The following is a 14,460-nucleotide window of genomic DNA, read 5'->3' on the forward strand; positions in this document are numbered from 1 at the left end:
GAAAATAATGGCAATAAGTTTTATTTTTTCCGAATTTTTTGGGAGGACAACAATCTAATTTTATTGAATTTGCAAAACACTGAAAAACCTTGAATTGAATACTAGAAAAAAGTAAAAGAAAATAGCAGTTTTGTTCTTCAGATTTTGTTGTTTTACTGGAACCATTCAATTTTTTCAATTTATTTTCTCAAGATTCTGAAAATTTTAGAATAGCTTTGACACAGATAAGCTTTTTTGGATTTCAAGACACACTTGGTACTCTGAGGACAAACAGAATTACAGACAGACAGTTTTTCATGGTCCAACTTTTCTTTCTGCCATACTTGTCAAGACCCGAAACCCGGATAATTGGCGCCAAATTTAAAATTCAATATTTTTCGAATGTTTTAATTTTTTTTGCGGAAAAGTCAAATTTTCGACTTAGAGTTGAGAATTAGGAGAAATTCTGAAAACTCATGAAAAATGTTCACATTTTCGATGAGCAATCGAAAAAGTTTCAAAAAAAGTTTAAAAAATTGGTTCTTTTTTAGAAGCCGTCCTTCACAATTTTCCATTTTCAGTGTTTTTCCTTACAACAAAATTATGTTGTTTTTGTTATTTCTAGCCAATTTTGCACTAATCCCTTCCCATTTCTGAAATTTTATTTGTTTATTTTCAGAGTTTTCCTTTTTCCGGCTCTTTTTAGCTCTCTCCCCTCCCCTCCCTCCTAAACTTTGTCCATCCTTTTGCAACCCAATCCTTCCTGCAAAAATCACGTTTTACGTCTCCTTATTCCCTCATAATTTAGTCAATTAAAACAGTGTCTCCTCCCTAAACACTCTTTTGCGTGGGTCGGTGTCACACCCCACACGAAATTGGAGCTAATTTCCGATTCGAAGAATCGAAACAAAAGGAGAAAAGTGACCACAATTTGCGGGAATTTTGTTGTCGTCACGAGATGGTATAAGACATTTCACAGCGTATGTGTACAGTTCGGATAGGTCATTTTTAGCCATACTTGCAACGGTCGGTCCGGGGTTTGAAATTCAAAAATTATTTTAAACTAAATTTTAAGCGAAAATTTGAAATTTTTGAATTTTTTTCCGAAAACGTCGAATTTTGGACTATACTTCAGAATTCAGTCGAAAACTAGTTATGCATCAGAAAATTGGATTCCGAGTCAGGCCAAGCCGAAAACTTGCAAGTAGGATTTTAGCTGAAATTCCAGACAAAATGAAAATGAAAAAAAATCTGACCAAAATCCCTTTTTATATGAAAAACGTGCCGATTTGTTACCCTGTTTCTGTCCTTTAACCGGTGAAGATTAAGAGTTTCATCTGTCTCCCTCTCCCATTTAATCCGGTTCTGGTTTTTGCACCACTTGATGAAAATTGGAGACGATTTTTCGTAGTTTTTCTATTAAGAAGATGGATTTTTGTTTAATTTTCAAAATGTATAAGTCTGCTGAGATGCTAATTCTTTAGAAACGGGGAATTCCATCTAAATGCTTCATTTTCAGCTATATTTCTCAGCTGGCTTATTCATCTTGTCATTTCCCTGAAATCTAATATTTTTTCTCTCCAATCTTTCATTTTTGCCACCTTTCATTCTACTCAATTCTAAAATTGCTCTCTCTCTCTCTCTTTTTTATTCCGGTTCCAGCTGAATAGTTTATTCAGTTTCATTCCTGGAAAATGGAATGTGTGCTCGAGTCTGAAAACCAATTGAAGGCTCTCCGTTTATAATTGCATTCGGTCGTATTCATTGAATTAGGCTCTTTTTTATAGAGAGTGAGTCACATGGAATTGAGAGAGCTCTTTGCTCTGCACTTCCGCGTTCAGAACTTATTTATTCCGGGTGAATTTGTTTTTGTAGTTTGTGTCCAAAGCTGGAAAATATTTAGATAGGAAACTACTGGAGAACTTTCTTCTGCTCCTCTTCTAAAAAACAAGCGAGTGGGCGGAGCTTGTCCAAATAAGTGTAAATCTAGACTCTAATAATCATACTTGTCAAAGCGCGAAGGCCCGGGTACTTGGCGCTAAAACTTAAAATTCAAATTTTTCGAACGTTTGAATTTTTTTCGCGAAAAAGTCAATTTTTCGACTATCATTCAGAATTAGAAGAAATTCTGAAAAATTCTCGAAAAATTCCAATTTCCGATGAAAAATTGAAAAAATGTTTTTAAAATGTTGAAAAAATTGGTTCATTTTTGAAACCGGGTCTTGCCATCTTTTTTGAATCGGACTTTTTTGAGTTTTTTGAGTTCTACAGCATGGTTTCCATATTCAACTAGATCATCAGATCAGACTCATTAAAATTCCCGTGAATACAAAATTCCTCAATGATTCATATCTTCCACCCACATTCATCATCATCTCGTGTCAAAAAGCACAACATCTAATGAATTATTCCGTTCTCTTCCTCCTCTTTTGCTGGAATTCTCTATTAGAATTCCAGCTGAATTCTGATTTCTGACATATGAAAGTGAGGGTGTTAAAACTATCCGAAATACATTATGTTTGTTTATAAAAAGTAATTGGATACCCCCCTTCTGAATTTCCAAATGTTATGAATTCTCATTCTAGTCTAGTCTCATTAAAATGACTACTACTGCAAATTCTGTATTAAATCAGGCTCTTGAATTTTTTGTGTAAGTTTTTCTCACATTTTTTTACATTACTCCCTTCATGTTTTTTCTTTTTATTCGTATTTACCCAGTTTTCTCATGTTTTTTTTTCTTCAATATAAACACAATATCAATGTCATCAGACCATCTGAAAATGTGTGAAACGCTTTCTCTTCTTTTTCCATTTTTTTCTTAAATTTTTTTTCACCTATTTTCACAATGCACTTATTCAGTTAGAAGTCACTTCCTCACCTCACGAAGAATGTTTTCTTGCAGAATGCCATTTGGAAATGACCCGCCTGACTATGTTCATCTACGAAGCAATGAAAGTCAAATGCAGTTGATAACGATAAGTGAGAATAGTGATACTCCTACGCCGAGGTTAGTTGCATTTCTGGAAAGAGTGGATGGGGGATTTTTCGGGAAAAGCGGAAGTTAGGATACCAAAGGTTTTGCACGAATTATTATACTTACTATAGTTAGAGGTTGGGTGAAACAGTTCTAAGAAACTTTCAGCATTGGAGAATGTGTTTTTTAATGCAGATTCTTGTTCCCTGCGTTTCAATCAGTATTTCAGCCAATTTTCAGCATTTTTAGACCCGTAATTTTGAAGAAATATCATTTAATTCTTCAATTCTTATTTTTCGGGCTTATCTTGATAACTAAAATACCAATTCAAATAATTTTATATTTTCTTGTTCAGCTTGTTTTATTTATTGTTCAACCAATTTTCACCGATTTTTACTCGTAGTTTCACGAGAAAACACGTTTAGAGTTTAGCGAAAGTTGGTCACTGTAACTTTGGTCACTGTAACTTTTTGTCAGTGTAAACTTCTCCTGGGCCTTCATGGAAAAGTTATTCAGCACGGTCGTGTAGTCATCTCGGACAAAATTATTTCTCTTCTTTTTCAACAAATGTTCGTGTTTTTTACTTTACATCGCAAAAAAAAAGAAAAAGTACGAAAATTAGTTTGAAGAAGTGGGAAAACGAGGAACTGAGCAGAAATCTTGTCCGAGAGGACTACACGGCGCGCTGAAAAACTCTTCCACGAAGACTCTTTTTGAGTCAAGAGACCTCGAATTGTAGCGTTTAGAGCGATTTTCAGTACAAGCTCCAATGATGAAAATTTCTTAGAATTGTCTGAAGTATCAGAATCCGAAGTTTAAAAAATGACTTCAGTCCTCCTTTAATCTGACTAGAAAAAATAAACAGAATAGATTGAAGAGACTTCAAAACATTTCAATTTTTATCAATTCAGAAAAACTATTTTTCCAGTTAGACCCATCTCCCATTATCTACATATTCTTCCGCATTCTCACTCTTTTTATTCTTCACAGTTCAATAGTTTCCAGTTAAAATAATCCGCTTATCCCCCTATTCCCCTACTCGCTACACAAAACATGAAACGACTGAATTTTTTATGTTCTCTGGTTGACCAGCCACTTTTTTTGCTAAAGATGGAATCCTCTTCTAATAATATTCCAATGACCTCTTCCAGCGGATCTCCATGCTTCAATGCACCTGCCAGAGACGAGGCTCCTGCTGTGATTTTTATTCCAGGAAAAGTAAGAATCAATTAAATTTGTCTCCCCCACTATCAAATAGTCTTCAGAAATTCCAGGGAACGTTCCGATGGTGGAAAACTCGGACGACGATGGAGAAGTTTCTTCTGCCGATTCTTTTACTATTCTGTCTCCTGACAGCAGTTCTTCTTGCAGTTATAATTAACACTGATAAACGGATAGAAGCAATGAAAGCTGATCATTCAACACAAACCCATAGCTCTTTCGGAGGAGATCCTACTGAGAATCCAACAAAAGCCCCAGAAGATCCTAGGGTACCACCAATCGTGCCTGATTCTGAAGCACCTACGACTCCCCAGCCTCCTGTAGTGACGTCATCTGAGAAACCAAAAGAACCAGAAGTGTGCTCAACACCAGGTTGTGTCAGAGCAGCTACCCACTTTGTAAGTTATTCCAAAATTGAAAATTTAAGAAATTATAATTCCAGTTGAACGCCATGAACACCTCTGTCGATCCATGCGAAGACTTTTTCGAATTCGCATGCGGCCAATGGAACGATCAGCATCCAATCCCAGATGACATGTTTGGTTTCGGAACGTTCGCCTACGCTCGAGAACAAGTTCGCCAGCAGTTGCGAGTACTTCTCGAACAAGAGACGCTCTCAGAGTCGGAGTCGATTAATATGGCTCGCGCGACTTATAAGAGTTGCATGAATAAGACACAGTTGGATGAGTTGAAGACAGGGTTAGTACCTAGGACCGGGGAAGAAGTAACGCGTTTTTTATTATTATAGGCCTCTATTCGAGACCCTTACGGAACTCGGAGAGTGGCCACTTCTTCAGGAGAACTGGAACAAGACGACGTTCAATTTCACAAGTAAGTAAATTGTCCGGATGTCCAAGTCAGGATGTCTATTCCATACTGGCAAACCGGGCCGTCACGCGACGGTGCGTAGCTCGCTTAAAACGCAATGTTATGGGCTAAAAAATATACCAAAATGTAGATCTTGGCGAGCTCTACATTTTGGTATATTTTTTAGCTCATAACATTGCGTTTTAAGCAAGCTACGCACCGGCACGTGTCGACCCATTTCGGCCCGTTTCGGCCCGGTTCGCAAGTTCATTTCTTCCAGACCTCCTTGTCAACTCCCGTCGTGATTATGGTGTTGATGTTTTCTTTCAACTTTACATCTACGCTGACTCTAAAAATACTTCGAGAAACACGCTATTTGTAAGTTTTTCGAAATTCCTTCAAAATTTCACCACTAGTTTCAGATAGATCAATCCAACTTGGCGCTCGGTCGTGGAACTCGAGACTACTATCTGAATACCACTTTGTTCTCGAGTCATATGACTGCTTATAGAAAATACTTAAGGAAGGTTAGTGGCTTTCAGTGACTAAGCGTTTTCAAATACTAAGAATTATAGATTGCTCAACTTCTAAAATCCGATGGTAATCTGACACGAAGTGAGACGGAGATGAATGCGGATATCGAGAAGATCATCGACTTTGAGATCGAGTTGGCGAAGGTGAGCAGCTCTACCAGGAATCTTCCAAAGCTAAAATTCCAGATTATCGTTGCTGAAGATGAGCGTCGCAACAACACGCGTCTTTACAATAAGAGAGAAATCAGAGATCTCTACTCTCTCTTACCCCAAGTCGATTGGGTTCCATTCTTCCAGAGCATAGCACCTTCTGACCTGACATATCTGTTTCATAATGACACTGAAATTATTATTTGTGAAGTGGAATATCTTCAAAAAATATCAGAGTTACTTGAGAAAACAGACGTGGGCTTGTTGACTAATTATGTGCTCTGGAGAGTTGTGCAGTCGAATGTGAGGTATTTGGATGAGAGATTTGAGGATATTAAACAGGTATTTGTTTAACCAGGTCATCTGAATTCTGTGATTCCAATTTTCTAGGACTTCCTGAAAGTGATGACAGGACAGCAGCAGTCGCCACCGAGATGGAAAGATTGTGCTCAAGTCCCGTCTACAGTACTTCCACTGGCTGCCGGAGCAATTTATGTTCAGGCTCATTTCCAAGAGAGTGATAAAGATGAAGCATTAAGAATGATTATGCATTTGAGACACTCATTTTCTGATCTGGTTAAGAAGAATGATTGGATGGATGAGGAGACGAAGGCAGTTGCAATAGAGAAAGCGAATTCGATGATTAATAATATTGGATACCCGGATGTGACTAATGATATTCCGATGCTGGATAAGCAATATGTTGGGGTTAGTGAACAACAATTCTGTACTATATCAAAAATTTTAATCGAAAATTTTCAGTTGTCAATCAGTGAATCTGATACTTACTACTACATTATGAAGAAGAGTGTCGTTTGGATGCAGAGCCGAGAATTCCAGAAATTGACGAAACCATTTGACAAGCATGAGTTTGACATCTCCCCAGCCGTAGTCAACGCATTCTACTCACCGGAGAAAAATGCAATCAGTAAGTTTTGTTTTCTGAAGCCTTAACAGTCACAAATTTATTTCAGCCTTCCCCGCTGGAATCCTCCAACCACCATTCTTCTCGGGCACATTTCCCAAAGCAGTCAACTACGGAGCCATTGGAGCAGTTATCGGACATGAAATCACTCATGGATTCGATGATCAAGGATCTCAATATGATAAGGATGGAAACTTGCATAACTGGTGGAGTGAGAGCTCATTGAATGCGTTCGACACGAGGCGCAGGTGTATTGTGGAGCAGTATGGAAACTATACAGTGCCGAAGACTAGTTTTAGAGTGAGTTTCGGTTAAAGTGAGTTTCGGTTATGAAAGAAAATGAATTAGTTTCAGGTGAACGGAAAACTAACTCAAGGAGAGAATATTGCTGACAATGGAGGAGTGAAAGAGGCATTCCAAGCTTATCAGAATTATATTCATGAGAATGGAGAGGAGCCGAGACTTCCGGGACTCCAACAGTACTCGAATGAGCAGATTTTCTTTGTCAGCTATGCACATGTGAGTTTGGATACAATACCCGATTTCCAGATTTGACGTACAGTACCCCTCAAAAGATTGAAAATGACAAATTTTCACAGTGTATTTCGGTGTCATCTGATTATTCGACAAATTTTATTTAGTATGGGTTGGACAAATCAAAAGTAGTTCTTTATTTTTGTAGTTGACCATTTTTTTGTAGGGACCCTACCATGAAAGTTACGGATCATCAAAGTCATTTCTTCTTGGAACCATATTAGCGAAATTTTGGAGGTTTTCACTTTTTTTCAGTTGAAAATGACCAACTTTGAGAGAGGGTTGCGCTATTCCTGATTGACCCACAAAGTCAGTTATGTATAAACAATACAGAACAAAGGTAGAGCTTCATTTTTCTAGTTGACAACTTTTTTGTACGGTCACTCCATCGGAAGTTATGATCATTTTAAGGGGACGGCTCGAAAATCACTCTTTTTTGCACTGAAACATGACGATTTGTGGGAGAAATAACTTTGTCGATATGTAACTTGCTAGGGAGTGTCCGTACAAAAAAGCTGTCAACTATAAAAATTATGGGCTCATTTCACTCTGTCTAACCCATACAAAATAAAAATTGTCGTGCAATTAGGTGATACCGCAACACCCTCACAAAGTTGATCATTTTCAACTGTAAACGGCCAAATTGTTTATCTTATTGCACGGTACTGTTTATCCTATAGGATACCCAACTTCCAGATTTGACTATATACAGGGTGGCGAATAAGTATACGACGCTCTTAATTCTTGGATATTCGGTGGGAAAACGCTTTAATCAACAAAAAAACGTTATTAATAGTTGTAATGTTCAAAATAGATTTAGTATACAAAAGGAATTCGAAGTGGGATACTTTGGCTTTGATACAGGCCATCAGACGTAAGACGCCAAAATCGCCTGTGCGCCGCGTATAGAGCGTCGTATACTTATTCGCCACCCTGTAAAAACCTTTTTGTTTCAGTTCTGGTGCGGCAAGAAAAAAGAAGCGGCCGCCATGCAACAAGTGCTCACTGACGAGCACTCTCCAGAAGTGTTCCGTGTCATCGGAGTTCTCTCCAACATGCAAGCGTTCGCCGACGTCTACAATTGTCCACGTAACTCTCCAGTTAATCCAGACCACAAATGTATCGTTTGGTAATTTCCTTTCCTTGAATCATCATTATAATTTTCATCTCAAAAATTCTTCTAGTTCCACTTTTTGAGCTGTCTTACGGGTTTTTCCCGTGAAAATGTACATATTTCTTGATTTGACACCGTGTGAATTCTCTTTCGTTCCATCCGATGTTATTTTTTACTTTCTCTTCCCACTTCTCCACATTTTCTATTCCCAATTATCTATACTTTGATATCAATAAAACATAAATAAGTATTGTCTGTCTGTGTGTCCGTACGTCCTACTGTGTGTCTGTGTGTCTGTTTGTCCCTTCTTCCTCCCTCTAGATTCCAAAAAACCAGTATGTGGTGAGAGAACTGATAAGAAATATGATGAATCTGGTTGGTCAATGATTATTTATTACGAGAGAAAGCGACGACATTGTCTGATTGGATCAGAAAACAATAGATTTTATTTTTCTTTTCTCCGATTGCATAATCAATTATATTGTATTCAATGACAAGAACGTTTCCGCTTGATTTGACGGTTTTGATAACAGTGAATCAGAAATCATAGTGGAAAAGAAATGATTTGGATTTCGAAAATTATGTATTGGGTCAAACGTTAACAGTCATATTTTTCAGAAAAGACTACTTCTGTGTCACAAAATGCAAAGAAATTGAACACCAGAAATTAACGTTTTTCTGTAACAGACCTGAACTCAACTAGTGACGATTTCTCGGGCGGCAGACTAAAAAATTTCATTTCTGAACTACCTGACATAATTTAATGCTTTTATTAGATGTTTTGAAAATAAAATTATTTAGATCTGTTTGTTTCTTTGAAGGTTGCTTACTTTATCAAAAGGAAATGTTGCTAAAACTGAAACGTAAATAGCCATCAAATACTATGGTTTCAAAATGACTCCAAACAGTCAGTGTTTCAAAAAAACATACAAAAAATAATCATCTGTACGCGGCGATCTAATTTTCAAAACATCTGATCCACTAGAAATCACCCGAAATAAATAAAAATTTGATCTTTCTTTTTGTATGTTTTTAAACGAAATTTCAAAGAGGGCATGTGTCGAATGGTTCTAACTCATCATGATTTTTAATTTTTATCACAGAACTCTCTTCAAGGAATACGGATAATCACAAAGCACACAAAACGCTTTCTACTGCTACGCCGATTTGTGAAACGATGGGTTTTCATTCACTTGGATTCTGAAATTCTGTATTAGGTCAAACGTAGAAAGTCATATTATTCAGAACAATCCAATCGGGTATCAGAAAGTGAACATTGCCTCTTCCCAGAAATAAATATGATTTTCTGTAACAGACGTGAACTCATCTCAGAAAACTAGTAAACTTTTGTTCTGATTTCTCGGATGTCAGGCTAAAAATTTCATTTCTGAACTTTTCAGTCAAGTTTTTTCTCGAAAAAATAAAACTGCTGTATTTGGTTGACATCAAATTGATCTAATTGACTAGATGATGCAATCACAAAGTGAGTTTTCCTATCATAAAACTATTCACCTTTTTTCTCAGAAATGCAAATCTTCTTGGTCTTCATTTTATTGAATGTCCTTCCAACGTTCTCAATTGAAAGCAGTTCCGAATATTTAAATAGTCGAAAATATCTACTAAATCGAAACAAAAGAGCTGGTTTGTAGGAATTCTGAGAACTTCTAGTCACTATTTCCATGTTTTCAGATGGAGCAATGAATCAAATATTAGAAAAACATTTACCACTTGGACGAGTTTTCAATGCACTCTACTTACAAATGGAACTGAATGACAAGAAAATCGATGGATCGGATGTGGTGGCAGGTGTATTGAATTTGAAGAATAAGGCGTCTCTTGAGAAGTTAGTTTCATTGAAAGTTGACGGAGTTGCGGATGAGTTGAAAACAGTTGAACAAGCAGTTCAAGCTGTTCCGGATGGAATCAAACAGATTGCTGATGTGGATACGATTGCTGATAAATTCAAACTTGTTTCGGAAATAAACGAAACTATGAGGCAAGAATTAGTTGCTGCCAAAAACATTGAGAATATCCCTTCCTTTATTAACAATGGAGATACTCTGGGTACAATATCAAGTCTGTCCGAAAACCTAGCAGAAAAAGTTCTGACCATAATAAACAGTATTAAATCGTACACTGATGTTCGAAAACTAACTCAACCTATCGACAACTGCAAAATCGCTTTGAGTCAGTTACCAAAGGAATTGAATAATCTTGTGAACGAAACTGTGAAGTCCTTGAACATTTTGCTGAATGGTGTAGAAGTAGGAAGTAAGATTTCCGGAAGAACAGAAGACTTCAAAAATCTCATCGACCTTCTATCTAAAGCAGAGCTAGAAAAGAGAAAGATTGCATCATTGAAAAACATTCAGTCAGTTCAAACAGTCAAATTTCTGAATGCGACAAGTCTTAGTTTGAAAGAGGCTCTTCATATCTCGAATCAAATACCGATCGCTTCCGCATTCGTGTCAGGAAGTAACTTGTCCGAAGTGAATCTGGATTTACAAAACAAATGGCTCAAGAGTCTACTGAATAAACATGGTGATCTGGAGAAGCTTAGCCATTTTGGAACCATTAACGAATTGAGCAACGGAATCGACGGAATACGTAACTTTGGGAAACAGGTTTTCACCCTTGATCATCTTGATGATTTTGGGTACTTCATAGACTATATGGCAAAAATTGAAAAATATGTAGCAGACTTCCAACCACTTGAGATCGAAAGCTTTGAACATTGTCTGGATTACTCACGCCTCAAAAGACCTGACGTTTCAAATGAAATGAAGGATTTGGCGGCTAAACTGGATGCGTTTTACAATGTCATTCCACATATTCAAAGTGAGGTTAACAAAGTTAATGATATAAGTTTGCTTATTGGTGAGATAAGGAAGCACACGCCAGACTCATCACTCATTGACCGCGATAACTTTAACGAATGGAAAAATGGAGAGGGGTTCAGCGATATGAAAAAGTTTTTCGAGGAATTGAAGAAAACCTTCGAACCATTGAAACAGAATCAATCATTTATAGATGATGTCAAGACTCTATCAAACGTTGGACCAAAAATCAAAAAAGTTCAAGATTGGATTTCAAATATAACATTGGCTGAAAAAGGATGTGATATAGTTTATCATTTGAATGTTGAAAAACTCCGCAATATGAATAATGCTCCAAGTACTATTTACAGTATCAGATCTGGAGGAAACATCAAAAAAGTTCAAGATTTTATTGAAAACTTTCCGAAACTAAAAACCAACTTGGAAAAATTCAAGACGGCGATGGCTCGAAGCAATAAAGAACCTTCAGGAGGCGTGGGTCCAACTGCACAACCTCCAAAGGGCAAAACGAAAAGAGAAACGAAAAGTATCAAAGATCTCAAGTTGGAGAGACAAAGTCTTTTGGAGGTGGCATATGCAACTAGGTCTCTAGAACAAATGAAACGAATTGAGGAGAAGAGTTCTGACTTCCAAACTGTCTTTTTAAAGGGAGAAGATGCTGTCAAAGCAATTCCATATGTCAAAGACGCGGAGAAGAAGAGCAAGTTGGAGGCTGTCTGGAAAGATTTTCCGAATTTCAAGAAGGATTTGGAGAGCTTCAAAACTAGTAACAGCAAGGCGGTTGCTTCTTTGAAATACGTGCCGGAGAAGAATCTCAAAGATGTTGGAAATGTTTATATGAATATCACTGTGTTCAAGTTTTCAAGACAAGCGGAGCTTCGTGGAATGAGAGAAACTATGAGATACTTTGATAATCCAATACCAAGTCTCATAGATGCACTGGCAAGTATTGAAGAGTTGCTCGCAATGGATTGGGGGTTGGTTCACACGAATTTCCAGAAAGTTCCAAACTCTCTGATCGGTCTTCAAAATGATTTTCTTGAATTTTTCCGTGTTGAGAAGAAAGTGGAACCAAATACGAAAGAGAAAGCTCCAGGAGGATTGTAAGTTAGTAAAGTTAAGATGACTCTAATTGTTTTTTTTTACAGAAACCTCTTCTTGCTTATCGGAGTTGGATTTGGCGTTCTGGTTCTTATTGCAATTATTGTGTTAGTCATTCTTTATTGTGTCTTCGTTCACGATAGCGATTTGAAAAAGAGTCCTCCCGTTGAGCCAGGTAAGAGTTCAAAGAGAGCTTTCAACAATTTGAGAAGCCTATATTATTTCATTCAGACTATTCGCCCCCAGAGGAAAAGTTTTTCGAATTCACGTACATGCAAGTACAGGATGCTCGTCTTGAAATGAATAAAAGAGACAAAAAGTATATTGGCAATACTCCGTTATTCAATGCCGTTATCAGAGATGATTGGCCGGCAGCTGAGAAAATGATCAAACAAGGTGTTGTACTTGATGCGACCTGTGCCGGTCCGTTGTGTCGTACTGTACTTTTCGAGGCGGTCTTGAAACAGAAACAGTCATTCTGCAAGAAACTGTTGAAAGCAGCGGCTGATCAGACGATTTGCGATGCGACTGGAGACGATCCGGACACTTGGACAGATCGATTTAATATGACAGACTTGTTCCAGTACTTCTACGATGAAAGAAAGTTGAAAGCACCACCAAGTGAGTGTCCTATTGGGAATAATAAAATTCCAAAAATAATTTTTAGGAATAGTTCCATCGGTTAAGAGATACTGGAAAGTTTTGGTGTTGGATAAGAGTTGCTTCAAGTTTTATAAAAAGAAGAAACTTCCGAAAAGAATAAAGAACCATATTACTTGGGGATATAATGAAGATATGGATTTGGACTCGTTCAGTCATATTGTTCTGCCAAATGAATACGTGAAGAAAGATGTGACTCTATTGCTGGATGAAAAGGATTTTTTGACGTTTCAGTTGCTGGGATGGTTAGTTTTTTTCAGAAATAGTTTTGCGAATCAACTTTGCGAAAAATCTTTAAAAATCATAGTTTTGCAAAAAATCTTCACTTTTTTCCAGCTGGGCCAACTTGATGAGTGTCAAATGGTTAAACGCTCTGGCTAACAAAGAGATCCACGAGAAAGCAATGAATCGTGATTTCGAATACTATGTCATGCACACAGAATACAGGGGAAACCATCACGAGAGAACAGTTTTCAAACAGAAAACAAGTATTCATAAACTGCAACCAAGATTATTGATGAATGTGGCCGTTACCCTTTTGCCGACTAAACTTCCTTACTGGAAAGACCGTGAGTTTTAGAAGGGTGAAGTTAGAAATTCAATGACACTAATTTCAGAAACCAAAGAACTCAAAGCACTCGTTGAACAGTTTGGTGGTGAACTTCCAAATGAAGTAATCATGGATGATGATGATAATTGTCCTCTGCCATATTATTCAATGGATATCGATAATCTCAGTTCACAGAACCGATGCTGGGTTCTCAAGTTTGAGGATAGCAAGGTGAGTTCGTTCAAAGCAGACTTGAAAACTGAAACGAGTCAATTATAGGGGGTGAACCCCGAGTGGAAGAAATGGCCAGACAGATGCACTGTATCCGACATCCAACTGTTATTCGAATGTATCGCTCGTTGGAAGGTTCTTGAACATTCTAATTCTATTGTGGTGCCTGAAGAAATTGCACCGGAACCAGAAATCGTTCCTGGTACAGACGGTAAATCGAAAATGGTCAATACGCAAAAGCCAGCTAGTAAGACGGCTGGAAAGTCACAGTTTAAGAACCTTAAGGAGAGAAAGTCGAAGATGGTGAAGAAAATAGAAAAGAGATCATGAGTTCTGTATTAATACTTGGCATAACTAAATGAATAGATATTTTAAGAATAAAAATTTTTTAGATTTGTGTTTTTAATCTGGATTTCGAAGATTGCTGGAATCATATTTGTCACCCGTGCCGAAATCAGAACTTTTCTTTGCCCGGCCCGGGATTTAAAATTCAAAAAATGTTGAACTAAATTTTGAAAGTTTCTGAATTTTTTTCTGAAAATGTTCAACCGTTGAGTATACTTTAGAATTCAATCAAAGCCTAGTTATGCATCAAGAAATTGGACTTTTTGATGTAAAATTTCCACAAAAAATCGAAAAAAACTTGGTCAAAATTAGGTACCTTATCTTGAAGGTGGGCCGGGCATGGCCGACGGGCCGATCCAAAATTTGACAAGTTTGGCTGGAATAACATTCTCAAAAGAAGATGTCTCGTCAGATTTTGAACATTCCGGTATCAAAATGATTTAGAGCCGACAATATCGCGCGAGTACAAAAAACTAATCCAAGACAATTGTCAATAAAT

At 37.3% G+C, this 14,460-nt stretch overlaps 2 protein-coding genes across 2 annotated transcripts; both read left to right on the forward strand.

Annotated features, from left to right (window-relative positions):
• Positions 1-2,882: 2,882 nt before the first annotated feature.
• GCK72_006928 (uncharacterized protein) lies at positions 2,883-8,256 on the forward strand (the record flags this gene model as incomplete). Its single annotated transcript, XM_053725893.1, has 14 exons — positions 2,883-2,986; positions 4,105-4,171; positions 4,219-4,572; positions 4,617-4,873; positions 4,923-5,005; positions 5,262-5,359; positions 5,404-5,508; positions 5,557-5,658; positions 5,701-6,006; positions 6,055-6,372; positions 6,427-6,592; positions 6,639-6,889; positions 6,944-7,108; positions 8,080-8,256. 14 exons carry the CDS (start codon positions 2,883-2,885, stop codon positions 8,254-8,256), a joined length of 2,553 nt encoding a protein of 850 aa, XP_053590087.1.
• Positions 8,257-9,763: 1,507 nt separating this feature from the next.
• On the forward strand, positions 9,764-13,946 carry GCK72_006929 (uncharacterized protein; the record flags this gene model as incomplete). The annotated part of the gene is made up of 8 exons (XM_053725894.1): positions 9,764-9,878; positions 9,927-12,177; positions 12,223-12,350; positions 12,407-12,796; positions 12,843-13,080; positions 13,172-13,404; positions 13,453-13,616; positions 13,665-13,946. 8 exons carry the CDS (start codon positions 9,764-9,766, stop codon positions 13,944-13,946), a joined length of 3,801 nt encoding a protein of 1,266 aa, XP_053590088.1.
• Positions 13,947-14,460: the final 514 nt, after the last annotated feature.

This window comes from Caenorhabditis remanei, chromosome II (assembly GCF_010183535.1).
Source record: "Caenorhabditis remanei strain PX506 chromosome II, whole genome shotgun sequence".
Taxonomy (NCBI): domain Eukaryota; kingdom Metazoa; phylum Nematoda; class Chromadorea; order Rhabditida; family Rhabditidae; genus Caenorhabditis; species Caenorhabditis remanei.